The sequence below is a fragment of the Lissotriton helveticus genome, chromosome 5_1 (genome assembly GCF_964261635.1).
Source record: "Lissotriton helveticus chromosome 5_1, aLisHel1.1, whole genome shotgun sequence".
NCBI lineage: Eukaryota > Metazoa > Chordata > Amphibia > Caudata > Salamandridae > Lissotriton > Lissotriton helveticus.
This window is the reverse complement of record NC_136065.1, coordinates 1,989,163,820-1,989,191,053: the sequence shown is the minus strand read 5'-3', so window position 1 is coordinate 1,989,191,053 and position 27,234 is coordinate 1,989,163,820. Positions and strand designations below refer to the sequence as shown.

Below are 27,234 nucleotides of genomic sequence, written 5' to 3'. Positions count from 1 at the left end.
CACCCAGGGAGTCATATATACATCACTCATCTATGCACAACACTTATAGTCTGTTGGACCGCCTCCTGATAGCTGGGGTGGATTCCAGGAGATTGCACAGGGTGTTTCACCTGGGGAGAGACCTTTATGATCATGCCCGGTCCTGTGGCACTTTCAGTGGGGAGGGGACACCATACATCGTGAGCCTAGAAGGTGCATGCCGATCGACTTCCTGACGGATAGGTGCTGCAACCTCTCTCACTGACTTTCTATCGGTTAATTGGGGGACGGCCCCTACAGGGTGCTACACTGGGAGGCTCTCAAAGCAGTTATCAGGGGGGCCTGAATAGGCAGCACTTGTGGGGTCTGGAACTGGGGGCTGACCTGGTGGGCCAGTAGCACCGTTTGACAGAGCTTCATGGGTTGGATCTGAAAGCACCAGAGGCGCAGGCGGGGGAACTCCAGCTCCATAGGAAGATGCTACACATATGGGACACCTTGGATAAATGAAGATACCGACAGCGCCTACACAGGGATGGGGACAAATCTGCCAGGATGGTCACTTGGATACCGAGACTAAAGCGTGAGATACCCCCTGTTCTCCATGTCCGTACACCTGGCGTGGTGACCAATCATCAAGCCATCTTGGATGTTTTGAAGGCCATCTCCAGCAGGTGCATCAAGCTGGTGGAATCAACCCTGAGGGGATGAAGGACTTCCTGGGCACAGTGGGGTTGCCCACCCTTGTGCCAGACCTCGTGCAGGGGCTGGAGATCACGGTGGAGGAATTAGCAAGGCCCTTAACACATCTAAGACCCCTGGAGGGAATGGATTCCCCATAGAATTCTATCAGGCATGTTCTACAGTACTCAAAGACAGACTACTTGAGGTTTTTCAGGAGGCGAGGAGGAATGGAGTTCTTCCACCCACCCTGAGGGAGGGAATCATCAGTTTTATGCCAAAACCAGATGGGGACACCGCAGACCCCATATCTTATAGACCAGTTACCATGCAGAATTCAGAGTTTAAGATTCTGAGCAAGCTGCTCGCGACCAGACTGGTAGGGGTAATTCAAGGGTTAGTGCATGAGGATCAATACTGCTTTATGCTGGCGCATTCAATTTGTGCAGGCTTAAACACATGCTCCACAAGACCTTCGATCAAAATCAGGAACTGGCCCTGGTTTCCATAGATCACCAAAAGGCCTTTGATACGATTGACTGGGGTTACCTACTGGTGGTATTGGCTTTGGGCCTGTGTTCTGCAGCTGGGTGCGACTTCTGTACACTGTCTGTATGGTTTGTGTCCGAGTTGGGAGTGACCTCTCAGAGCCATGGGCAGTTTGGAGGGACTCTAGGCAGTCCGGTCACCCCTGCTCTTTGCTCTTGCAACTGAACCCTTGGCCTTGCTGTTACTTAGGGAGTTGGAACAGTGGGGGATTCGAGCAGAGAATGGTGATGGGCAGGGCGGAAGTGGCAAAGATGGTCTTCCTGCTTCGGTTTTTCTATCTAGTCCAAAATGTGTTGTTCCCGCTTAGGCCGGAATTCTTCTGTAAATTAGAAAGCTTTGTTATCTCGCTGGTGTGGGTGGGGAGATGTAGCAGAGTGGCGCTGTCAGTCCTTAAACATGATTTGGAGGGGGTGGTGGGGGGCTGGCCCGACCCGACTGACGGACTTATTACACTGCCACACTGCAACATGCAGCGAAATGGTTGAACGACTCCCACAACTGGGAGAAGAGATTGTATGCAGATATGTTAGGGGGTGTGGGGAATACTCTGGCACGGTTAATATGAAGAGGGGGGCGCTCTGAATGCCCAGTCCCTTACTTGTTAAGACACGCAGGAACGGTTTGGGAAGCTGTGGTCACGAAGGTCCTACGTAGAGCACTCTTTCATAAACAGGTCAGTTTGTGTGACCTGACTCCATTTTGTGCAATCGACAGGGATATGTCCCTGCAGCAATGGAGATTGGGAGGATGCGTAGTGGTGGCTGACACCTGTAGCTGGGGGAGGTTCTCCTCACATTTCAGGAAACATTTGGAGTAGGCTCTGGTCACTTTTTTCACTATGCAAAACTGGAGAATACAGCGAAAGAGGTGTGGGCTGGGTTCCCGGCAACACTTCGACCGTCTCGGGTGCTAGGTGGGCTGCTCCAGTAGGTGGACGGGCAGCACCTCATTACCCTGTTCTATGGCACGATATGGGCTGACATAGAGAGCACAGAGTACCTGGGGCTTGGGCCGGGGAACTGGTGCAGACTTTCACAGATGCAGACTGGTCCCTGGATAGGCAGGTGTCCTGTAACCACAGGTTTAAATTATTGCATTTTAATTTCCTGCACCGCACTTATGCGACCCCTAAGCAGTTGAACAGAGTAGACCTGTGGAGAGGAGCTAGCTCTGCATGGTGTGGGGAGTTGGGAGCCTCTTTTTTACCTGCACCTGGATTCAGAGCTTCTGGAGGGCTGTGGTTCCAGCCATAGTGAGAGCAACTGCTTAGAAGGTACCCTCACCCAGCTGGCAAGCTGCACTAAAAGCTTGCCCAGCTTGCATTGCTATTAGCAAAAACGAGAATAGCCATTGGGTGGATGGGAGACAGGCTGTAGCAGTTAATCTCCTAGGCTTAGGGACCTATGCAAATGGGAAAGAGCGGAGGAGGCTCATATGCGCTTCGCACCTACTGATGAGAAAGCAGAGGATGAGATCTTAACCGTGGGGCTGGTTCTTCATATCTTTAATGAGGACAGGGACACTAGTTCGGGGAAAGGCTCGAACACTGAGGTGTGAGCTGCTCATTAAGATTTTGATGCCTTGTACAGAATGTGACAGCCAAGTGTGATAATCGTTGCCCTTATGTTCTCTCCAAGTGATTGGGTATTGTCTTGGACGTTTTATGCCTCCTATGCCCTGCATGTCATTGTATTGCCCTGTTGAGTATGATGTGCTCTGGACCCGGGAGAGCAGTATTCCCATTGGCATATACTCTGTATTTTTGCACTGCTTGTTTCTTGTTAGGTTTTATGAGAAGCTCAATAAAACTGGTTTTGTTTTTTTAAAGCAGCCTATAGCGAGACCAAAAAAATGTGACTCAATGCATTTTCAGGATAGTGTCCTGCTTGCTGTCTTCTGTTGAACAAGAATTTGTTTAAATCCATGATCCATAAATTCCTTATTGCAAAACGCACACTGCCACACTCCCATCAACATTCAAGATTTATTCCATATGGTACAAGATCGTCCATTAAGATGAGCAAGGTGCTCAGCCTTCAGCCAACACCATAATTCACAAGCACAGGACAGCTCCTACAGAGAAGTGTGTGTGGGGAAGGGCACATTAAGGAGATATGAAGGAATAAGGGTATCAGGAACACATATTGAGCAAAGCTCTAAATGACAGGGCTGCTTTCCTATGTAAAGATGGGTGGACTTCCTCGGGTGACCAGGATTCAACATCTAAACACTCACCTGTCCCAAAATATAGTGCTGTGTTTCCTACCACTGAAAAGGTTCCACGAAATGGTAAAAAAAATAATTATGGTTTTGTACTCGGAGCAAGTAGTGACAGTTTTTCAATCAACTGTGATGCCTGACTTGTTTGCATGGCAAAGTAATATTTACTGAAAGCTTGCAAATGAAGAACATTCTCAAAAAGACTGCTACTGTGCTCAGTTTCAATACAGTTTGCATATTATATCATGAAAGATTTCCTTTCCTTCCAGGGAGCCAATATTTGGACAGAACAGCAATGCTACAAATACAGAGATCCTAGAAAGGCAATAGAAAATCCAAGAATTTGACAACTCAGAGAACGTTTAGGAGTACAGAAGACCCTACAGAAATCAGCTATGCAATTTGTAAATTGATTTTGGGCAACAACTACTACTTCCTGACAATTCCTACTCCATGGCTATATCATGCCCATTTCTAATTAAGACAGCAAAAACCATGCCTGTCGGCCACAGAGATAGTCCACGTATATGTTGTGTTGGTACAACTTCCAACCAACACACAGTGGCAGCATTTCATTACACAAAACAAAGTTTAAGAATGTGCAAAGGTCTGCCTCTGTCTAAATTATGTGTAAGATTTTTTGTTCAAAACAAGGGTTGCTAAGTGTACAAAAATCTCAACAGTTGGTTTTGCAGAAAAAATAAATTCAGCAAAAACCCACCTTCCATTGCTCTTATGCAAGTGAAGTTTGCAGAATTTAGCAATGTGGCTCGAACCACAGACCATAATCACATAATTAACAGCTCAGCTTTCTCAAGGTGTTTCAATTTTCATAACAGAAATGTAAACTACGGATGATTAAAAGAAAAATTATTAACACAGCTATAATACACAAATCCTCTACTATATTTAGGATAAAATAGCCTCTGCTACACATCACAAAGATATTGAAAATCACTGAGGAATCTCTGTATCTGTGCATGGGACTCCAAGGTGTAGCCCTCAGTTGCACACATTAAAAAAATGTATAATAAATAAATGAACACCGACAGATAAGCGCAGACTTATGCTATTTATTCATTAACCTTCATGGAGGTAAGTGGTTTATTAATTGTCTGATAGAAAGCTTCAATAAATTGAAGCTAATGTGACCAGGGTAATAAGGCACAACTAATCAGAAGTTATTAATACTGAGGGGAACTTTCTAAGAAATTACTGACACATTTACATTAAAACACCACCTCCGATTTTGTCCTTAAGGTTTGCAAATTATATTGAGTACATGAAAATGCAAGGCGTCATAAGAAAATTTTCAGAAGTCAAAAAAACATGAAGAAGATAAGATGGGTCCTGCCTAGTTCTACCAGTCACTGCTTTCCTCAAGATGCTCAGAGATGTAATGTTTCATTGTTAACCCCTTCGACGCTCATGACGAGCTCAGCTCGTCATGAGGTACGCCTGTGGTACACTCATGACAAGCTGAGCTCGTCATGAACCGCGGGTTTTGCGAATCTTTAGCGCACAGCGGGAAAACGCTTAGCGCGGATGGTGTTAATAGACAAAGAGGTCACTTCATAAAGATCAGTCCATCTCATTGAGGCTATCATAAGTGAAATACAACACCAAATATCTGCAGCTGCCATCAAGTGCGTATTAACACTCTAATGGAGCTTAACTATCTCTCCATCTTGGAAATGTGAGAGCCCTAGAAACATAATAAACAATACTCTGCAATGATCCAAAGCAGTCATGCATAGATGATGAACTTCAAGCTCAACTCCGTTTTCAAACGGGTTTATATTGCTGCTCTGAGATACTGTCCCAGATGTAATTCAACAAAACAACTGTGGCCAACTCCTAACAAGAGAGAACTAAGCACATTTAAGAACACACTTGGGTAGCCCACAAAGTATGCCTTTCGGAAACAGTTGGTACCATCTTCCCCAGTCGGCTTGTTTGTGGGTCTGCTGATAACAGCAGACAATTCATGAATGCTCTAGTTTAACGGATATCTGTTACACGTGCACCCACTCACTAACTAGATGTTCACTGCAATGTAATAACCTTCTCCCTGCACGTCACAATAAGGTGGGCCAAATCTTATCCTACATAATACTGGCAAAGGAAGTATACATTTACTATTAACTCCACAGTGGCGATATTTTGGGAGTCCATATTATGGTCACCATGCATCGTTTTTTCGAATACAATATTGTGGTAGAACACTGTAGTGTAGTTCCTATCTTCCCAATAGGCTCTGCGCATTGGAATAATACCTACAGCAGTAAAGGCCTAGGCCAGACGTTAACTAGGTCTACTACTGTCGATACTAGACTTAAGTTTTGGGTTTGCCAGCGTAGCTCAGAGTTCGCTAGAAACTTTCTCGAATGTTCAGGAAAGAATTAACTCCCCTGATTAGACAAGAAGGGATTTAGTTTCTGACAACCATAGAACATGACAACTTTGCTCTCCCCTAATCAAGAGTGTATCTCCAGAGTCGTGTGAGCACAAGGCAATTATTTTACTCAGTCAGTACGTGCATTCTTAGTCTCATCAGATTGTAGAGAAAAGGAAGAGACGGGCGTGTTCAATAAAAAGGTGTTATTTATTGATCAGTCTCTTTTCTCGTACAAGAGAAATGGATCGATATTATTGCAATACTTATAGTTAAGTAACGTGCATACATTAAAAGCAATAGTATAAAATAATACTGTAAAAACATTGATATGGTTTCTGAGCCATATGATGTTTAAAATGATTAAAATATATTTACATACACATATACATTTGACTAAACGTACTCAACTGGTGTTTCTAAATACGCCTACCCCGTGTACCTGACCTAAGTCTAATGCGTGGGCGGGAATAGAAAGTTACAGTTTAAGTTAAGTTTGTTTTTGCCAAGTGAATAACTAAAGAATTCTCTGTGAGGGGTTATTCAGTTCTGTACCTGGAAGTTAGGATGAATGAGGAATGGTATCTCTTTCTCTGGTCTCGATATTCCAGGCTGCCTGCGAGGGCTGCCCTAAAGCGCCGGTGCTGGGTCTCTCGGTAGGAGATAGCAGCGCGTCTCTCAGCGCGTCAGGAAGGCGGGGCTGCTGCCAGCGGGGTCTGCTCTGCTTCTGGGCTTCGGCAAGTATGGCTGCTCCGTCTCGTCACCACGCGTGTGTTTGCATAGGGCAAGATCGGCAATATTTATACCTTAAAGGTGCCGAGATTGACGTAAGGATGGACATAGATACGTCAATAAAGATGTCATACGACTTGCTCGTTAGCACATTCTTTTACTGAAGTTCTCTGTGAAATCAAAACAATGGCCGCACGGATTTTCCAGGTTGTCATAGGTTTGATTTGTTATGAGAACGTCGTATGCCTTATCAGGGGCTGGAGGAATGTCGCTTGTCTAATTAGATCTCAAGCGTTATGACCTAATCAGATAACACGTTCCTGTGCCGTAGTGTGACTGCGTCAGATAACGGTATCTGCATCATGGGGGCTTTTCTTGCCTCATGGGCTGACTGTTAGTTAACTTGATAGTTAGTTTAACCAGAATAGGGTCAGGAATAGGGGGATCGATTCAGAACCTATAGGAATACATGACAACACCTTCTCAATCCACCTGACCCTCAAATAAAAACATGAATTCCTATTCCAGTCATGAACAGTAGATTAGTTAACAAAAGCAAAAACACAGAGGAGTGCTGTGGATTCACAATATCAACAGTTTTACATTACAAAACTGATCAGGGTTAGGATTTTTTTTAGCATACTATGTTCAATACCTTTCTTTTCCACTATTAGCTTTCTGTCTTATTTTAGCCCTTTTCTCTTATGTGCAATTTCTTCTTCTTTATATTATATTGTATATGTAATGTCCCTAGACCATTGTGGGTCTATTATGCTGTACTATACGTTTATGAATGTATCTCCCTTTATTTGCTTAATAAAGAATTACAACACTACAAAAAAAACTGATCACACACACCAAACATGTAAAGAACAGTCTGTCTACTCCTGCTTTCTAGCCACAGTGGCTCAGAAATGAATTATGAACGACGAGAAATTCACCTACTGCTGGCAGCAAATGAGAGCTGGTATAAATCAGTGGTTCCCAAACTTTTGACTCCTGAGGACCCCCATTGAGTCACCACTGGAAGCCGGGGACCCCCAAGCAATTTGTATGAGTTAAATTTCAAATATTAAAACAGTAATTTGAAAAAAATACACACGTGTGCACACAAAACAAATACTCAAAGTACTTTGGGGCCGATTTACAATAAGTGACGCATCCATGCATATCAGCAGGGATGCGCCACTTATTATGCGCCATGCCTCCGCCACCATTGATGCGCCGCATTTACAATGCTGCGCCTCATGGGGCAAAAAAGCACAGATGCATGACGCATCTGTGCCGTAAAGGTGGCGCATTGCTGGAGTTGCGTCGCAAGCGCGACACAGCTCCAGCAATGCTCTGGGGGGGTCGAATCTTGTTAATGCTGCGTCAATCCTTACGCCTGCTTCAAGCAGGCGCAGGGTGTTGATGCAGCATGGGCCCCAAAGTGACTGAGTGAAATCTTGTAGATTTCACTCAACCACTTTTAGGAGGCGTTCATGCGCCGGAACGCCTCCTTCTGGCGCAGGGCTTTACAACGTGCAACATCTCCCAGATACGTCACGTTGTAAATACCCTGCACCATGGCGCATCTTTTGCGCCGCCGCTGCATCACGAAAGTAACGCAACTGCAGCGTAAAAGAGGCGCAAGGGGTTTGTAAATTGCCCCTAAGGATTTTGGGGCCAGATGTACGACCATTTCATTTAGCGCCTCGCAATTGGCAACACATTGCGAGTGGCAAATTGCGAGACACTAAATGAAATGTACAACAGTGTGTTTAACACTGTTTCGGATTCCCAATGGGGTCGCAAATTGCGAGGTTCATTAATATTAATGAGCCTCTCGCAATTTGCGCGCCTATTGGGAATGCCGGCCCTCCTAGGTATGGTGCCTGTTGGGATCTGCAGGCCACCATGTCTGGGACTGCTTTTAAATAAAGCAGTTTAAAAAAAATGCAGCCCATTTACCATGCATTAAAAAAAAAAAAAAAAAAAATGAAATGTTTTCGTTTCATTTTCTAAGGGCAGGCAGAGGTCCCTGGGACCACTGCCTGCCCTTAAAAAATAATTTTGCATGCATTTGCAAAGGGGAAGGGGTCCCCTGGGGACCCATTCCCATTTGTGAATGCATTACCATCTACTTGAAGTAAGTGGTAATTGCGAGTGTTTTGCGACCGCAAAACATTTGTACATGGTTTTAAGACTCGCTATTGGGAAGGGAATGCCCCTTCCAAATAGCAAGTTGCAAAACCTATTTAACGAGTCGCAAACAAATTGCGACTCGCGAAATAGGCAATGTACATGGCCCAATACGTTTTTGCATGTGAAAGCGGGTTCACAAACCCGTTCGCGCATATAAAAACGGATCTGCATCTGGCCCTTAGTATTTTATATTGAAGTAATAGCCCCTCTGTCACATATATAGGTTTTAAAATTGTTTGTCTAACTATTTGTGTTTGTATGATCAAAAATGAATGTATAGTATAGCATACTTTTATGATTTTAAAATAATCGAATAAAGTGTATTTGACTCTGACTCTGACATGTATTTCATTTGTTTTATAGCATCTCTCATACCATTGTAGGATGTCAGAGCACTTCATATAGAGACATTGAATCGTACAAGTAAATCAGTGTGTATATAAAATGTTTAAAGAGTGCTTGGTCTGGAAATGCACAAACTCAGGATTCAGAACATAAACACAGTGGCTAGCACGGACTTTAACATTAAAAATGTATTTCCACCCAAATAAATCTTTTTAGCAGCATCAGGATAATGAAGAACTGGGAAAAAACAAAAGTTACTAACTGGTACCATGCAGTTTGCAAGCAGCTCTTTGATGACAGTTTATAGGTCCCTCTGCTACATTACGATTGTCACTTATGAAGTGCACAGTAATAAAAGAATCTCTGTGACAAAATCAGTAACCACGTTGTTAAAAGTTAGGCTGAAAACCGTCAACATTATCGGCGCCCTCTTGCTCTCCTTAAACCTTTTGTGCGCGTAAAACAGCCGCCATTTTGGACACCATGGCTTCCCTGCTCTCGCCGAGAGCCAGCGCGTCTCTCTCTCTCTCTCCTAACTTCGCTGGCAACCCCCTCCCCCCCCTGCCTGCACCTGCCTTGAGTCATAAACCCCTCTTCGGCGCTGCTCTGCCCCAGGCCCTCATCCTGTTCCCAGCGCGACATCTCCCTGCTTCCCCGTCATGACCTCCGGCCCTTTTGATGCAAACCCCTTTTCCCCGTGTGCCCGTCTGTCTTCCCCGTTCCCAGGCCGACACCTAGCTCTGCCGATACCAATCTCTTGCCCCTCCCCATACAATAGGAAGCTTCCCTCCTCAAAGGACCCCCGAGATGATCAAAGCCCCCCCCCATCCCACGAGATCCGATCGAAACCCGCACACTCCGTGAATCGGCGGAATACCCAGCTGCGCAATGATCATCACCTGTTGTGAACGGGGCGGGGACTTCCACTGTAGCCTTGCATGGGAACGGGCTGGGAAGGGGGGATTCTGAGGATGTCTTTCCGTACATCAAAGTATCAACGAGAATGTGTTACATGTAATAAAGAGATAAACTCGTGTATAAGAGGCCAGGCCTCCGGGATGCAGTTAGAGCACCTCAGAACGATACCTTCTGTCCGTTTTCGTTGTGTTCTCCTCCGGAGCGAATAAAAACCTTGTTTCCTGCCTTCCAGTCTCCAGCGCCTGCCTCTCCAATAGTTTAACTTCTTTGTGGGTTCAAGAGGCGACATCGCCGGGCAATAATTAAGGATCTTATATTCTGGTTGGTAGTGCCCCCCCAGTTTGTATTTTTCCACAATTGGCGTCCCAAGCGTGGGGCCCATCAGCGACCCATGGATCCAGTGGGAGAGGTCCTGACGACAAAGTGAACGACTGCAACGATCGGGAACGCGTCTGTCCGATAGACCCTCGTCTGACAGCCGATCATCCGAACTTCACTGGTTCCGAACAGACCTCTCTCGAGTGATCTACGGTCCTGACTGGGAACCATCAGGAGTGCCGCGAGGATAACGAAGAAGAGAGGACGATCGGGCGCTGGATTCGGAAGTCAGGAAACTGTCCATGCGGTCCGGGTAAGGTCGTGTTACCACGACAAATTGCGAAAAAAAATTGCTTGATTGTTAAATACTAGTATTGCTCTTTTTTTGTTTATTTGGAGATTCACTGTCTGCAAACGGAGAAACGACAGGCTCTCTCTTTGCAAGCAGTGGAGGATAGGTAGGGCAGACAACCGTGCTTATTTTTCTCCCCCACTCAATAGTCACCTGAAACTGAGCTGTTGTTCACAAACTATTGTTTCCTGGAGATTCCCTGTCTGCAAACAGGGAAGAGACCACCCTTTTTGCAGATAGTGAAAAAGGTAGGTAACGCAAATCTTTGCGGACCTACTCACTCTCCCCATTGCTATTTGTCGGTCTTTTGTTATCTTGATCCATGAGGGATTCACTGTCGGCAAACGGAGAAACAAAGGTCTCTCTCTTTGCAAGCAGTGGAGGATAGGTAGGGTAGCAGCCGTGCTTATTTTTTTCTCCCTCACCCTATAATTGCTTGAAACTGAACTGTTGTTCGCAAAATTATTGTTTCCTGGAGATTCCCTGTCTGCAAACAGGGAAGAGACCACCCTTTTTGCAGATAGTGAAAAAGGTAGGTAACGCAGATCTTTGCGGACCTACTCATTCTCCCCATTGTTATTTGTTGGTCTTTGGTTATTGTGATCCATGAGGTATTCACTGCCTGCAAACAACGTAGAATAGAAATATTCTGTCTAGTCTTTGCACCTAGTGATAAGATAGGCAGTGCTGACTTTTTAGTCCCTCGTTACGAGCCGTCATGTCTGTCTTCTCCCCACTGATTGGTAGCCTGTTTAGCCCGGACCGCTTATTAGAGATGGACCATCCAGCCCCACTGGAAGGCACCCCTAATAAGGACATGTTCATGAAGCATGGATTGACCGCTATTGCCTATAGTAAACTATGGCATAAATATACAAAACAGGGTCAAGAAAGTCAATGGCCCCTGACAGGATCCTTCGATGATGATAAAATAAAAATGCTAGAAACTGCCCTAGGTAAAAACAAGACAACACCCACTATGCTTGATAGCTTCGGCATGTGGCGAAAAGAAACTGAACAGCGTAAAAAGAAAACTGAGAGTAGGTTGGAAAAAGAGCTGCAAAAAGCAGCCCACCTAGCTGCTCAGAAACTAAAAAGGGAGATAGAGGAAAGAGAGAAAGCTAAACAGAAACTAGAAAGGGAAACGCCAAGCCAGTGTCCGGTTAGAACCCCCTCCATGCTCTACCCTGATTTACCCTCGAAACGACAAGCCAATGAGGACCTGCTGTTAGGTCCTCCTATCATCTACATGCCCCCTCCATACGCCCCTTCTCGGCCCTTGGCGCAGCACGCGCCACCCCCAGGTACAAACGAAGGTACCGCCGCAGCGTCGGCCCCAATGGCCTCTGTGCCAGCCGAACCCCTTGTATTAAAACCCGCATCAACGACAACGTTAGACGAGCATGAGACTCGAGGGGCTGGCCTTGCAAGAACAAACAGGCTAGACAAAGATGAGCGAGCGGGGATCGACAAAATAGCAAGGACACTGGTAGAAAGGAAGGATGATGAAGAGTACATCACAGATATGTTCAGCTCGTATACAGGGAGTCACAGACGACATTTTACCGTACGACTGTGTTATCATGTCTTGAATGCATACGAGGACCGATATCGAGACAAAGGTCCCGAGAGCCTAAGGACTCTGTACCGGAAGGTCGATATCGGGGATGAGGGCGAGTGTGATGTGTCGGACCTCCTTACGCGTACGCTTGAGGTTTTCCGCCACCTCACTGAACGAAAGCCGGGAGCTAAATCCGCGGCCCCCGTAGTGACCGAACTACCAACCGAGCAATCTAACACCATGATGCCGATACGTGAGGCTGCCCCTTACTGGGTTCCTCCTCGGGGTACAGGGACTCATGATGATGCAAACAACCAAGATGCGAAGGGAAGGGTAGTATACAACTGGGTCTACCAGCCATGGGACCGGCAAGAGATACTGACATTCCGGAAATCTCTACCCGACCTACGTAAAAACCCCACTGCCTTCTATACTGAATTGGGTACAGCCCTGGGTTCAACTATCATGACCCTGGCTGACATCGACTTGTTCTTCGGGTTATGTCTACCAGCTGATGTGTGGAAGCAAATCCGGAAAGTCGACCACCTTGAGCTGTTCGGACATACCTGGCCACAACTCGATGACTTGGACAAACAACGGGGACCAGGACAAAAGCCATTGAAATCCATTCTAGACCTCCCAGATAAAATTGTAGAGAAATTAAAAACCCTGATCCCAGAAAAGAAAGTGGACTGGTCGATAGTAACAGCCTGTCGCCAAAAACCCCAGGAGGATGTATCGGAATACTTCTCCCGGTTTGAAACGGTGTTCTCCGATTACAGCGGCCAGGACATGACCACTGCAACCGGACACCATCTGTTTGTCCAGAATTATGTTAAGGGCCTATCATTGGACATCTCCCAGAAACTACAGGCCAGCGAGAGTAGTTGGGCAGCCTCCAAACCTACAGCGATTCTTCAAATGGCCCAATATTATGAGCATCAGAAAAATGAAAACGATAGGGCGACAGAGAAAAAGAAGAAAGACTTAAAAGAGAGGGTGATGATTGCCAAACTGCAAGGGGTGACTATGGGACGAGACCAATACCGGGGAAACTACCAGACAAACGTCCCTAAGACTGCATTTCCCCAGGACCGCACTCTGACTCCCTACAGTGGACGCACAGACCTTAGAGATGACCAGTGCGCTTTCTGCAAAGGGACTGGCCATTGGAAATCCCAGTGCCCAGTTCTCCTGGAAATGATCAGGAACAGAGACCCCAGGGATGTAGCAAACGGACCGAGACCTAAGGGAACACAACGAGGGCCCCCAAATGACGCGACTAATGACAGATCAAGCAGACCGAATACGTTCGATCGACCCAGACAGAACCAATATCAACAATCTGACTATGACGACACTCACACCTTTGCATAGGACAGCCAAGGGCGAGGGAGGGATCCAGTCGAGCTCTATGTTGACCAGCAGGGCCCTTATGTCACTGCTAAGGTCCTGGGTACCAAGTCTCCATTTCTGGTAGACACTGGCGCAACACGTAGTGCGTTATCTAAACGACTGATTCCAAGGGCACCCTTGTCTGGCTCACTCATAACATCGACAGGTTTCGATGGAACGCCCTCCACCAACCCTTTGTCTGCCCCGATTCTCTTTGACGTAGAAAACAACACCACCGACACCACGTTCTTGCTTTCCTCCAATAGCCCTGACGCCATTATGGGACTTGACTTACTGAAACACTTCCGAGCGACGATTAGGTGTTCTCAAGATGGAGTTCGAGTGTTTCTTTACGACAACCCCGTTCTGCTTAAACATTGTTCCCCCCGACACATGTTTTCCATCACCGACGTCGACGCGTCCCTGCTTGACACCCTGCCTCCGTATCTGTGGGCCAAAGCGGATTCGGACGTAGGGCGTATGTTAATTGACCCAGTGCACATTACTGTCCGACCAGACGCAACACTCCCAAAACTCCCACAATATCGGATATCGCCAGAGGGCGAGAAGGCATTGGTAATGATTATCCAGTCGCTGATAGACGCAGGAGTGGTAGAGGAAGTGGTTAGCAACGTTTGCAACAGCCCTATCTTGCCCATTATCAAGAAGCAGGGAGAGGGAGATGAGAAAGCATACCGTTTCATCATCGACCTCCGAGAGATCAACAAAGTGGTGGTACCCCAGTACCCTGTGGTCTCAGACATCACCACCATCCTGACCTTGATTCCATCCACTGCCACCACCTTTTCCGTCATCGACCTCAAGAACGCTTTCTTCTCCATCCCCATCCACCCAGACAGCCGATATCTCTTCGGCTTTACCCTAAAATCCCGCTCATATAGGTTTTGCCGAGCCCCTCAAGGCTACACGGAGAGCCCTAGCATCTACAGCCAGGCCCTCAAAAGGCAACTAGACCAAGTCCGGTTACCCGACGGGGTGGTGTTGGTACAATATGTCGATGACATCCTTTTGGCAGCCGACACCACCCCTCTAGCGGTTACCGCCACCATTCAACTCTTGCACTTCCTTGCGGAAAATGGCCACAAGGTCTCCAAGAAGAAGTTGCAATTCTGCCTACCCCAGGTCACTTACCTAGGCCACCTTCTGTCCAAAGATGGAAGGAAACTCACCCCTGATCGAATCCAGACCATTCTAGACACCCCTGTCCCTAAAACCCAGAAGCAGGTTCGCTCCCTATTAGGCCTCACCTCCTTCTGCCGACAATGGTTGCCAAACTTCAGCCTCGTTGTAAAACCACTGCTCTCTCTCCTAAACAAAGACGTCCCTTTCCCACTCCCTTGGACTCCTGAGTGTCAAACCTCCTTCACAGAACTACGAGATGCCCTTTGCTCAGCCCCTGTCCTGGGTACCCCTGATTACAGAAAGCCCTTCTCCCTTTACACTCACGAAAGGGAGGGGTGCGCTTTATCTGTCCTGACCCAGGCCATCGGTCCTAAGCAACGACCGTGCGCTTACTTCTCTGCCACTCTTGACCCTGTCGCCAGAGCCTTGCCTGCCTGCCTTCGAGCTGTAGCTGCTGCTGCAGTCTCTATCCGACAGAGTGAGGGGATTGTACTCTCGAATTCCCTCACGGTACTGGTACCCCATGCGGTCGACACCCTCCTGAACCAAACCAAGACGCAACATCTGACGAGTGCACGACTGACTGGATACGAACTAACCTTGCTTGCCCCCCATATCACCCTGAAAAGATGCACCACACTGAACCCAGCAACTCTGTTACCCTTGCCAGAGAACGACCCCAATGTGCACCCCGTACATGACTGCGTGACTCTTACGGACGAACAGACCAGGAGTAGGGTCGATCTCAGAGACACAGCTTTCCCTGACCCCGACGGGGAGTTGTGGGTGGACGGTTCTTGCATCAAACTCTCCGATGGTACCACTTCCGCTGCCTATGCAGTCACCACGGCTCGAACTGTAGTAGAAACAGCCCGCATCACCCAGCGATCTGCCCAGGCAGCGGAACTGATTGCTTTGATGAGAGCCTGCATCCTGGCAACAGGAACCACGGCGAACATTTACACCGACAGCCAGTATGCCTTCGGGGTGGTTCACCATTTTGGGCTCCTCTGGAGGGAGAGAGGATACTTGACCTCACACGGCACACCCATCCTGCACGGGGATTTAGTCTCCGCCTTAATCGAAGCTGTCCTCCTCCCCAACAAACTTGCCGTTATCAAATGCCAGGCACACAAGAAGGTGACAGACATTATTGGACAGGGAAATGCACTAGCCGACATCACCGCCCGAACGACAGCTGAAAATAGAACGACAACACGTATGTACGTGACCAGGTCACAAGCAGAAAACTGGACTGACGCCAAGGACACAATTAGAGACATACAAATGGCTAGCACACGACACGAATTGACTGAATGGGCACGGGTGGGATTGAAAGACGATGAAGGCTGCTGGCGGACAAAAGACACGAACAGATGGTTGCTACCTGATTCATACTTGATTCCCATATTATCCATGGCACACTCCCCAGCCCACATAGGATCAGCCCCCATGATCGAACTTGTCTCCAGGGTTTGGCACAATGACAAGATCCCAGATTCCGCCAAACGCCTGGTCCAACAATGCTTAATATGCCTGCAACACAACCCCGGGAAGGGAACTGTAGTACCCCGGGGGGGATTTGGGGTCCCAAACCACCCATTTGAAGTCCTGCAGATGGACTACATCCAGCTAGACAGATGCCAAGGCCTGAAATATGTACTTGTCGTGGTGTGCGCATTTAGCAAATGGGTGGAAGCATATCCGACCCGTGACAACACCGCTATGGCCACTGCAAAGGTCCTGTTAAAAGAGTTTTTCCCCCGTTATGGCCTCTGTCGTGTTTTATGGAGTGATAATGGCCCCCACTTTGTAGCCAACGTTATCCAGCTCATCCTAAATGGGCTGGGTATCAAACAGAAATTCCACGCAGTCTTCCACCCTCAATCTGCTGGGCTGGTCGAACGACACAACGCCACACTAAAGCTTAAACTGGCCAAAATAGTGGCTACGACGGGCCTGAAATGGCCAGACGCCCTCCCATTGGCATTGCTATCGATGCGCTCTACCCCCACCCGACATCACTTAACCCCTTATGAAGTTGTCTTCGGTCGACCCATGAGCGTCTGGTCTGCCCCGAAACCAACGTCCATTCATGACGTTCCGGATGTCCTAATGTCTGATTATCTGTACAAATTGACTGAAACTTTGTCTGTCCTTCATCAGCAGGTGCGGCAGGCCATCCCCGATGCTTCCAGGGGTCCGGGTCACGCCATCCAGCCGGGGGATTTCGTGCTGATCCGAAACTTTCAGCGATCAAAGAGTTTGGAACCCCGGTGGACGGGCCCCTGGCAAGTGCTGATCACCACTCGGACCGCACTTCGAGTGGAGGGGAAGAAACACTGGCTGCACGCTCATCACTGCAAAAAGGTCTCTCCAGCCCTGGCCACGACAGACACCGTCAACACCCAAGAAGAGCTCCTGAACCGGGACCGACCATCGTTGAACTGCTACCCTGATACAGAGACACTTGAACTTTCAAAACATCCTGACCCCACTGTGCCATCTCGAGAAGGGTATTTCCTGCGTCGAAAGGAGGGAGCTTCGGCTAAGTAGGCCACGGACTAGGTTAAAGAATCTCAGAACGGTGACCCAAACTACCAAGGGTTACCTGGAGAGAAGCTAAAACTGAGTCTGTGGTCCTGCCCACTACCGAGCACCTTGAAGACGAAGATGATGGAAGCGCCAGATAAGAAGATGATGGAAGCGCCAAACAAGAAGCCGACTGAGACAACAGGAAATACCCACTACAGAAATCCGAGAACAGACAGACTCCATAGCTCAAAGACAATTGCACTCTTCATCGTAATCCTCCTCTGTTTTCTCCTCATGACTACGCTCTGGATTATGGAAGAACACGCACCTGCTCACGAAACATTCCTAACCACTGCTCAGCCTACCACCATGAAGGAACATTATCTAATTTCGCTCTCTCCTCAACTAAGAGAGAGGCGAAAGGAGTTTTGGAACAACTCTTTCGTACAGCTACTTCACCAGCACAATCTTGCCACCAACGCCACCAACTGCTGGATCTGTGGGTTGCTACCCCATGCCACTGGACATTCAATACCATTCATCCCTTCACCCTTCTCCGTCCACGGCTCCTGCCTTGCCTGGCTGATCCTCCTGCAAGAGAGCTATACGGAAAATGCCACCTCCAGCAGAGCTGCAGCACATTCTTCTCATGGGGCCGGGCGAAACAAGACAAAGACACACTTCTGCCCGCTGACCCCCAGCGACTCAATCCAAATGGACATTCCGGCCAAAGAACGAATCGAAATGCAGGTGTTCAACAATCCAACCAGACCCACCTTCTCCTATCTGCGGAAACGAACGGCTGCCACTCTGACTGTAGCCCTGACGGTCATCAACGTCACAGGCCACATGTGTGTAGAAGGACTTGGGACACAGCTGGTGGGTCACAGCGCTTGCCGCTTTACCAGAACTTTGGACTCCACGGATCCACCTTCCTTTGTGTCATCCCCAAACATGTATTTCATCTGTGGCACGAAGGCCTACACCTGGCTCCCCAAAGGCTGGGGGGGCACTTGCTACATCTCCTTCGTCCTTCCTCCAACTTATGTGGCCCCAGCGAATCACCACAGGCAAAAACGAGCAAAAGACGTTGAGCAAGCCGACTCAACAGGAGCACAGTTCCTCGATGCTATGAAAGGACTCGTCCCCCTCTGGGGCCCGATGGCAAACAGCCGTGCCATCCGACATTTGACTCAGGCAGTCGAGACAACCATGAACATCACAGCGGGCATCTTTGCCAACAACACTGCCGAGCTCCAAGCGGTCCGTTTGGTGGCTCTTCAGAACCGCCTCGTTCTAGATGTAGTTCTGGCGGACCGTGGAGGAGCATGCCGCATTATTGGGGCCAGCTGTTGTACATACATACCGGACAACTCACCCTCAGTGTACAAAGCCATCGAACATCTTCACAGACTCTCTTCGGAAGTCCACCAAGAGCAAGAAGAATGGTCGCTTGGTGGTTGGTTCTGGGACACCGTCAAAAGCTGGGGCTGGAGACTGCTCACCATTATCCTGATTCCCGTAGTTGTAATATGTGGCCTATGCTTAGGAATTCAATGTTTGCCACCTATGTGTTCTTTATGTGCGAGTTGTATTTTTTCCAAAACTGTGGACATTGGAAGCGAACATATGAGGGCATTATATGATACCGAAGTTAGGAATTTGATGAAAATTGACATTGAGTAAGCAAGTTGGCTAGATATGTTGAAAAGGGAGGACTGTTAAAAGTTAGGCTGAAAACCGTCAACATTATCGGCGCCCTCTTGCTCTCCTTAAACCTTTTGTGCGCGTAAAACAGCCGCCATTTTGGACACCATGGCTTCCCTGCTCTCGCCGAGAGCCAGCGCGTCTCTCTCTCTCTCTCCTAACTTCGCTGGCAACCCCCCCCCCCCCCTGCCTGCACCTGCCTTGAGTCATAAACCCCTCTTCGGCGCTGCTCTGCCCCAGGCCCTCATCCTGTTCCCAGCGCGACATCTCCCTGCTTCCCCGTCATGACCTCCGGCCCTTTTGATGCAAACCCCTTTTCCCCGTGTGCCCGTCTGTCTTCCCCGTTCCCAGGCCGACACCTAGCTCTGCCGATACCAATCTCTTGCCCCATCCCATACAATAGGAAGCTTCCCTCCTCAAAGGACCCCCGAGATGATCAAAGCCCCCCCCCATCCCACGAGATCCGATCGAAACCCGCACACTCCGTGAATCGGCGGAATACCCAGCTGCGCAATGATCATCACCTGTTGTGAACGGGGCGGGGACTTCCACTGTAGCCTTGCATGGGAACGGGCTGGGAAGGGGGGATTCTGAGGATGTCTTTCCGTACATCAAAGTATCAACGAGAATGTGTTACATGTAATAAAGAGATAAACTCGTGTATAAGAGGCCAGGCCTCCGGGATGCAGTTAGAGCACCTCAGAACGATACCTTCTGTCCGTTTTCGTTGTGTTCTCCTCCGGAGCGAATAAAAACCTTGTTTCCTGCCTTCCAGTCTCCAGCGCCTGCCTCTCCAATAGTTTAACTTCTTTGTGGGTTCAAGAGGCGACATCGCCGGGCAATAATTAAGGATCTTATATTCTGGTTGGTAGTGCCCCCCCAGTTTGTATTTTTCCACAACGTACCTATGCACATAAAATGCTGCTTTTTAAAATGCATGTTACACGTTCTTTGCAGTAGGCACATTAACCCTCTGTGCTCACTTTTATTGTTGCTGGAAAGCTGCTAATTACACAAGAAACTTTTCTGTGCTTTTAAAACGGTTGCCTGCGGACCCCCTGGGAATGTGTCACGGACCCCTGGGGGTCCGCGGAACCCAGTTTGGGAAACACTGGTATAAATCATTCCAAAAACAGATGCCAAGCAGTTAGGTTCTGAAAAGAGTTCCAAAGCAGAGGTTATGTCTTGAGCTTTCTCATCTCTCACCTGTATCCGGGGGTCTAGCTCTTCCTGCTCCTCTGCCAGCTCCTCCGCTTCGGTCTTTACCTTCATGTCTTTCGGGCTGAAGGCCCCACTAGAGGGGGACTTGTCTTCGTTCCCCTCTGCTCCTGGGGTGGGCAGCCGAAGCTGCCCTGGAGGGGTCTCACGGCCATCTCTGGACTCCATGAGCTGGAGATTCTCCTACTCAGTCTTAATGAAGCAAATTGTCACAACTGGAAAGCTCAACTTTCATTTAGGAAGAGATTCATGAGTGCTGCTGAGGGTCAGGATTAGTGAAACAGAATACGGGGAGAAATACTGCCAGTTTAGCTTCAGCTGCCACTAAGAGAGGTAAACAACATTGGGGTCTGGGAGAATTCCAACATCTATGAAGGACCAATAAAAGGAATGTCTTCAAGCGTACTGTCCTGAGATCTATCCATGTGGATGAAGGGACCTCCGAGGGGGTGGAGATACTGAGGACTCAGGCAAAGGGATCCATCAGAATCCTCCCTCCACCCCCTCAGCTCAGTGACTGACCGAACCCCGCGGCTTGGGCAGAGTCTTTTTCTGCGCTCATGGAAGGAACAAAACCACTCCCAGGCACCACAGAAGAGTGTGAAAGGTGAGAATAAATCAAAATGTGGGTCCACAAGGGACACAGCTACATTTCGAGGGGCACCAGTCGTTTATCTGCAATAGAAGAAACAAAAGAGAGAGAGTAAGACAATGAAGCAGTCAGCCTCAGTAGACATCAGCTCACTACGCATCTTTTACAATAAGTTCTGGCAAAGCCAATAGGTGTCACAGACCTGCTGGCTTTGCTAATGTTTTTGCCAATGCTATTCAGCATCAACAAGATAACATAAAAATGTGTGATTGGCAATATTCAACTGCATCAGAAAAACAAAAAAACAAATTCTAAAAAGCATGATGATGTGCTAGCGCCTGATGATGCAGCAGGCCAACGCTATGACGTAAAAGTGTGCATGCACCACCATGCACGCACCACCATGCACGTACATGCTTATATAGCATGACGCCTCTGCCATTTTAGAGTTGTGAACTAAAAAAAACAAGTTAATATGTGCACAAATGCATGCTTTCAAAAAGCAATCTGCAGCTTCCAGTCCATCCAAGAAAAAAAGACACTCGAGAAGGGCATGTGAGCCACAGTTAGAAGCAGGAGGTTGGAGAGAAAAACAAATTCCACTGAGATGCAAAATTAAGGTGGGGGGGTGACATGGAGGAAAGCAACAGAGAAGTTAGGAGAATATATATATCTCAACACATGCACTCCCATGTAGTGCTGAAGGCAAAAGAAAAATGTAGTCCTCTTAATGTCAAAAGACACAAATAATTCAATGTAAAGGATGGCAACAATCAAAAGACACAAATAATTCAATGAAAAGGATGGCAAAGAAGCTATACTGCATGACAGGGACAAAAACAAGAAAAGGAAGGAAACCATTGAATAAGATGTAAGCAAATGAGATGGACAAGAAATACAACCAGTAGAAAGCTATGAGCTGAATTAAAAACCATTTTAAAGCTTGGCACTTTTCAATATAGTTCTTCGACAACATGCCGTAAAAAGCTGTCTGGAGACAAGACCTAAAAAGAATACCCTAACACTGTGTCATACTTTCTCTACTTCCATCAACCGCTGGAGAAAACCTGTCCTACAACCATCAAGATCAAAAACGGCCCCTTTCCCTCCACGCTGCTATGACATAGAGACATCTGTTAATTCTGCCTAGTCTTCAACATTATACAGGCACATACATTAAAAGTGTGTCACTGAACCCCAAGAGTCATTTGGAGTTACCTCAGCACCGTTGAGCTCTCTTTATTACCTGATCCTAAATGTTTCCTCTATGATCCAGATAGTGAATATTATCCAGACCAGCATCCCTAGCAGTCTGCCCTCCACTGTACCCTCTAGCCTACACGCTACCAGTGCCTGGTCGTATCTGTACACCCCCTTTACTCTGCAACCCTAGACGTGCCTTGATGCGAGTCCCCTCCAGCCTCAGACCCCCTAGTCAGTAAATCATCCCTACACAGATACGAAGACCACAAAACCCTCAAACAACGAGCCAGTCCATTTTACCCTCAGATGTAAATTTGATGACACAAAGAGTGTTATATATGTGTCTGCCAGTTGGTCTGCAAGCGAGATTTTTAGGGAGGAGACAGTAGTAAACAAACGTACGCTAGCTAAAAAGCAGGAGTCGCCCCCCTCCATAGCAAAGAGTTAAAATGCTGACCCCTTGCCAGCCAAACCCATATAAGCCTGGTCTTTTCAGAGCAGCGCTGGGTATAATCACCTCCAGGTCACTCCCTGTGGGTCACATTCCAGTGTATGCACCTGCGAGCTACACCACCCTCGAGAATGCGGAGCCACCGCCCTGCCATGCACCAGCAGCGCGGCTCCACCTGCTCCCTCTTTCGCCATCCATAGTCAGTGCACCCTCCGCCACTCCCGCCCCATCCTGCGCCCCTTGGATTGCCCCATGCCTTTTCCCCAGGGTTAAGGACTGAAGCCTCAAATCACCTCCCCTAGGAATGCGCACGTCACAGAGACGTCATAAAGAAGTAATGTAACCTTGTCTGCCCTTAGTGACGTAACAGGCAAATACCATGTGTATCACCAAGGAAAGCCCAAATTACCTGCTAATCTTTGGCCTTTAATCTTCTCTAGTACCGCGGGGGCCGGAAGCGAAAACACACCCGGACCACCCCCTGTACCTGCCTGTCAAACGGGCAGCGTGGGGGGTGGGGCGTACGCGGTTGCGTCACACGTAGGGAGGCATCACGCAAATGGAGCACCCGGAGAAGTCTTAAAAAGACTAGAGTGCTAACAGATGAATGTAGGGGGGCCGTGCTGTTGGCCACAACAGCTTAGTCTCCATTTCGGGAGGAGAGATTTGAGCGGTAGCGTCAAAAATTATAGCTAAGACCATTCGAAGATGGCCCCCACGCCGCTAAAAGGAACGCCCCAAAACCATTTCAACCCCAGGACGCCGACTATGAATCGACCGGTGCAAGAGGTCTACTGTGCATTTTGACGCTTCCTTTCAGGACTACGATGGCTTATAATTTTTTTTAAAAAAAACAGCTCTGGAGTCCAGACACTGGCTTGTGATCAAAAGTCTCCTCCTGCTGAGCACTGATTGGTCGATAGCAGATTCAGGCTACTGTGAGGTATGCATCTGTCAGAGAGTGGGGCGGGGCTTTAGGGAGAAACAGTAGTACTTTATTTATTTATGCGTTTTTATATAGCGCGCACTTTAACCGAAGGTGTCCGAGAGCTTCACAATAGGAACAATTTCATTACAAGGCTGAAGGCTACCATTATGCAATAACCTTTTATTGCTGCCCCACGTGCAGCCCTTTTAAAGAACATGTATTAAATCATGAATAAAACATCCATTAAGAACTTTAACATATAATGTCATGGCAACTAGGCATCATCCTCTTTTATTGGCCGCCCCTTTATAGTTAAGTATAGCCCTTGTTTACTCTAACCCGGCCCCCTGGGGGGGTCTGTGGATGGTTTTCAAGGGGCACGCGAATGCCTGTGCAATTACATGTAAATGATGATGGCCTGGAACTGGGTCCTTATTCATTTGGCTGTCTTCATTTATACGCAGCCCTTGAAATGTGGATTAAAAAGATTGGCAACAGTGATTCGGAGTGCCGTGAAGGGAGGGCACGAAGTTGGCTAAAAGAAAATAACTAAATAGTCTGAGTATTTTGTTTTTTTGCTGTTAGCTGCAAAATGATGCCGTGTTTGAAATAAAAACATGTTCCTACAAAATATAGTTTTTTTTAGTAATAAGTAATCAGACTGTACCTAATGCAAGCATTTTTATAAGTATCTCCATTATTCCTGAGCTCAGCTGATAACACCCCTGCCTTACCTATAAACAAAAAATCTTTATAACTATAAAGCATTAAGTAGGGCCATTGGAATTATTGGCATGAGAGGACCAAATTACGCAACAGAGTTTATTTAATTATGCAAGAAGGAAAGGTAAGTTATGCAGCGTAATCTGGCACATTTTGTGGTTAGCTTTACTTAATTATTTAGTAATTTTTAGTCAGGGTAACACTGTCAGGTGAAATATACCTCATTAGTACTAGTTTGATACCCAAATACATCAATAAGCAACTGCAAGATGACCAATCAACCTTTATGAAGGGCCTTTTACTGCTGAGAACACGTTGCCATCCACGTTTTAAGTAACTTTTCATCTGTTTGAACCAGAATCATATTTTTTTGTGAAAATCTGCAGATTATGCAGCAGATGATGGATTATGTAGCAAATGTGGTAAATCCATAACTATGCGGAAAACTCTGCTACCTCAGAAACTCATAATTCCAGTGGCCCTGGCTTTAAGTACCTCAATCAGTTAATGGATGGTAAGAGGATGTAGTGTAATGGCCATATTGTCAGACAATGAAGCTGGGGAGCCAGGTTCGAGTCTTGGCGGGAGGCTCAAGCATCCTGTGATTCTGGGCAAATCACGTACTCTCCCTGCACCTGAAAAAAAATAACATGTTCTTCTGTAGTGCAACTGGTGCTCATGTAAAGCACTCTGATACCTTCAGGCCAAGGTCATGCTATATAAAAAGGCAAAGCAAAAAAAGGCTTGTTTCTTCTTTAACTGTCTGCACTACCACCCCAGTCTTGCTTTCAGGCAGAGGCACCTCAAAATCAGCATTAACCATTCAGGGGCAGTTGTTTTTGTAGAAGGTGAGTCCAGAGAGTAGCAGGGAGTAAGTCAGCAGGGTTCCATTCAGATGCAGAGCTCTGATCTCCTTGATCCCTAGGGCCTCAGAGTAATGGTCCAGGACAAAGAGGAAAATATTGAGATTTATAAATATAGTCAAAGAGATGTGTGGGAGTTTAATGTTTATTGTTACAAATGGCCAGATACCGCTTCCTCAGGGAGATACTCCAAGGAAGGGAACAATATAAGGGAGCCTTAAAAAAATATATATATATAGAAAGGGCCATCCATTATTGCAGCAGGTAATGCTGTCAGGTGTGTAAGTGGCCACTGCTGCTCAATTATGGCTGTCTTACCATGAAGTGGAGTGGGTGCCCATTTTCCTTTCTAGCATTAGAGCCCATGTTACCCTTCCTGCTTTTCAACATAAAGGGACAGAAAGAATCATTAAATTATGGCTGTTTGCTATCCTTCTTTCTTAACATTAGGGTCTATTGCACACGTCAGTGTTGATTTAGGCCTGAGAGCAATAGCCCAGGGAAGGGGGAAAATGAAAGCAGTGGAGGACCTTTGTTTTGCCACAGAGAGATGGCAGAGAACTGTGTGTCTAGATGGGAGTCCATCATTTTAACAAAGGGCAGAGGATACTGCCCTCTTTGTAAGGCAGTAGTTAACATTAGTGAAGCAGGTTCAGCTGCACTTGGGCCCAGGAATCAGAGGGGCACACTGTGTCACAATTATGACAGTTTCACTGTAAGAAGGGTGCATTGGAGGTTATTTCCTTTCTAACATTAGGATCAGGGGCACCATTGAAGATAAAGGAAGATAACATGTTGGAGCTCTTTTTTCTGAAAGAGCCTGTTTCAAGACTAGCTTGATGGTCCAGTTTGGTGGGAAAGGGGTATAAGAGGCAGTGGAGATAGCCTGCTACTCAGGACTGAAGTTATCATTAGTGCAGCAAGTGTTGTTGCATAGGGGTCCAGGAGTATGAAGAGCTCACAAACCTCAATTATAGGGGGCAGTATTTATGGATCAATACTGTTTTTGTTTGATCTGCGGTTTTATTCATCTCATATTTAGTGTGGTTTACGAGCTATAGAAAAAGTACTCCTGAAATGATCTCATAAACCAGCCCCCCTGCGCTCAGCCCTATCCCTCCTGTTCACTCAATCCTTGCTGTAAAGTTTGGGGGGGGGGGCCTGAAATTAAAATATTTTGCTCAGTAGGGCTCGGAGCAAAAAAGTTTGAAGACCACTGCTTTATAGCCCATTAACCTCTACTTTCACAGCTTTCTCTAGAACTAAATACTAGAACTAAATAATAGAAAGGTTCAGGTAAGTGTTGCTGTTTGGTTTAACCCTTCCAATTTCTGGTTGGGTTCTCTGATTTAATGTCCCCATTGTAAAACAAAGTTTCCTTAAGAAAAGAAAAGCCTTTAAAATGGTAATATATTTATTAGACATGTAACCAGAACAAGAGCAGGGCTTTTGGGTTTAAATGCCGGAATCGGCACTGAAAGCTCACCTTAGGATAAGCTTTCCGACGCGCAGGGATGTGGGAACGTGAGTCCGGACATCCATTGCTGTTCAGAGCAATGGAAACATGCCTATCGTCAGTCCCACTTAAGTTTTCCTTACGAGTAATGGGCATGTGTATACTCATGAGATATTTTCTTACCAATGTCAATGATACTTTCATCACAAGTCCTGATACGGTACTTGTGCATATTTCTACTTGCTGTACTGACCGCAATGTTTAACCACATTGGTGCTAAGGCAATTCCCGCTGGGTGCTGAAAAGCTTTGAAACCCATTGTTCATGACAAGGTCAGCTCGTCATTAGCACAGCTCCAGTGTGCCTCATGACGAGCTGACCTTGTCATGAGCATGGAAGGGGTTAATAAAAATAAGTTACAAAAAAAAAAGGTTAAAGTCTGTGCCCCACTTCAGGTTGTGCCTTGCTTCAGATAAAAACCTATGCTCTGTTCATCAGTGCTCGGCTCAGCTGCGCTAAGGGAACGGGGGTCGAACAACTTGCTGCGTGACCCTCACCCCAGGCGAAACCATAACTCTAAACGATTGGGGCTCGAAGTTGGGAAAACCAGCCCAACCTCCGTCCGCCACGTGCGAGACAATGATGCACTGAAAGGGGAAAGAAAAATTATTAAAATAGAAAGAGAACCAAAGCCTCTGTGCCAAATGAGATCAACACGCTTGTGTTTCCATGACTACAAGATTAACAATCATTTGCAATGCAATAGGTCTTGCATTTGCAAGA

General features: G+C 47.0%; 1 protein-coding gene across 1 annotated transcript in view; it reads right to left on the bottom strand.

Annotated features, from left to right (window-relative positions):
- SH3BP5L (SH3 binding domain protein 5 like) overlaps positions 1-23,018 on the bottom strand; it is a 73,035-nt gene extending 50,017 nt beyond the window's left edge. The window contains exons 1-2 of the mRNA XM_078645705.1: positions 22,891-23,018; positions 20,224-20,910 (exon numbers count right to left, since the gene is read on the bottom strand). Coding sequence (XP_078501831.1) covers positions 20,224-20,403 — 180 coding nt within the window. The 5' untranslated portion in view covers positions 20,404-20,910; positions 22,891-23,018. The remainder of the gene's footprint in view (positions 1-20,223; positions 20,911-22,890) is intronic.
- Between the last annotated feature and the right edge of the window lie 4,216 nt (positions 23,019-27,234).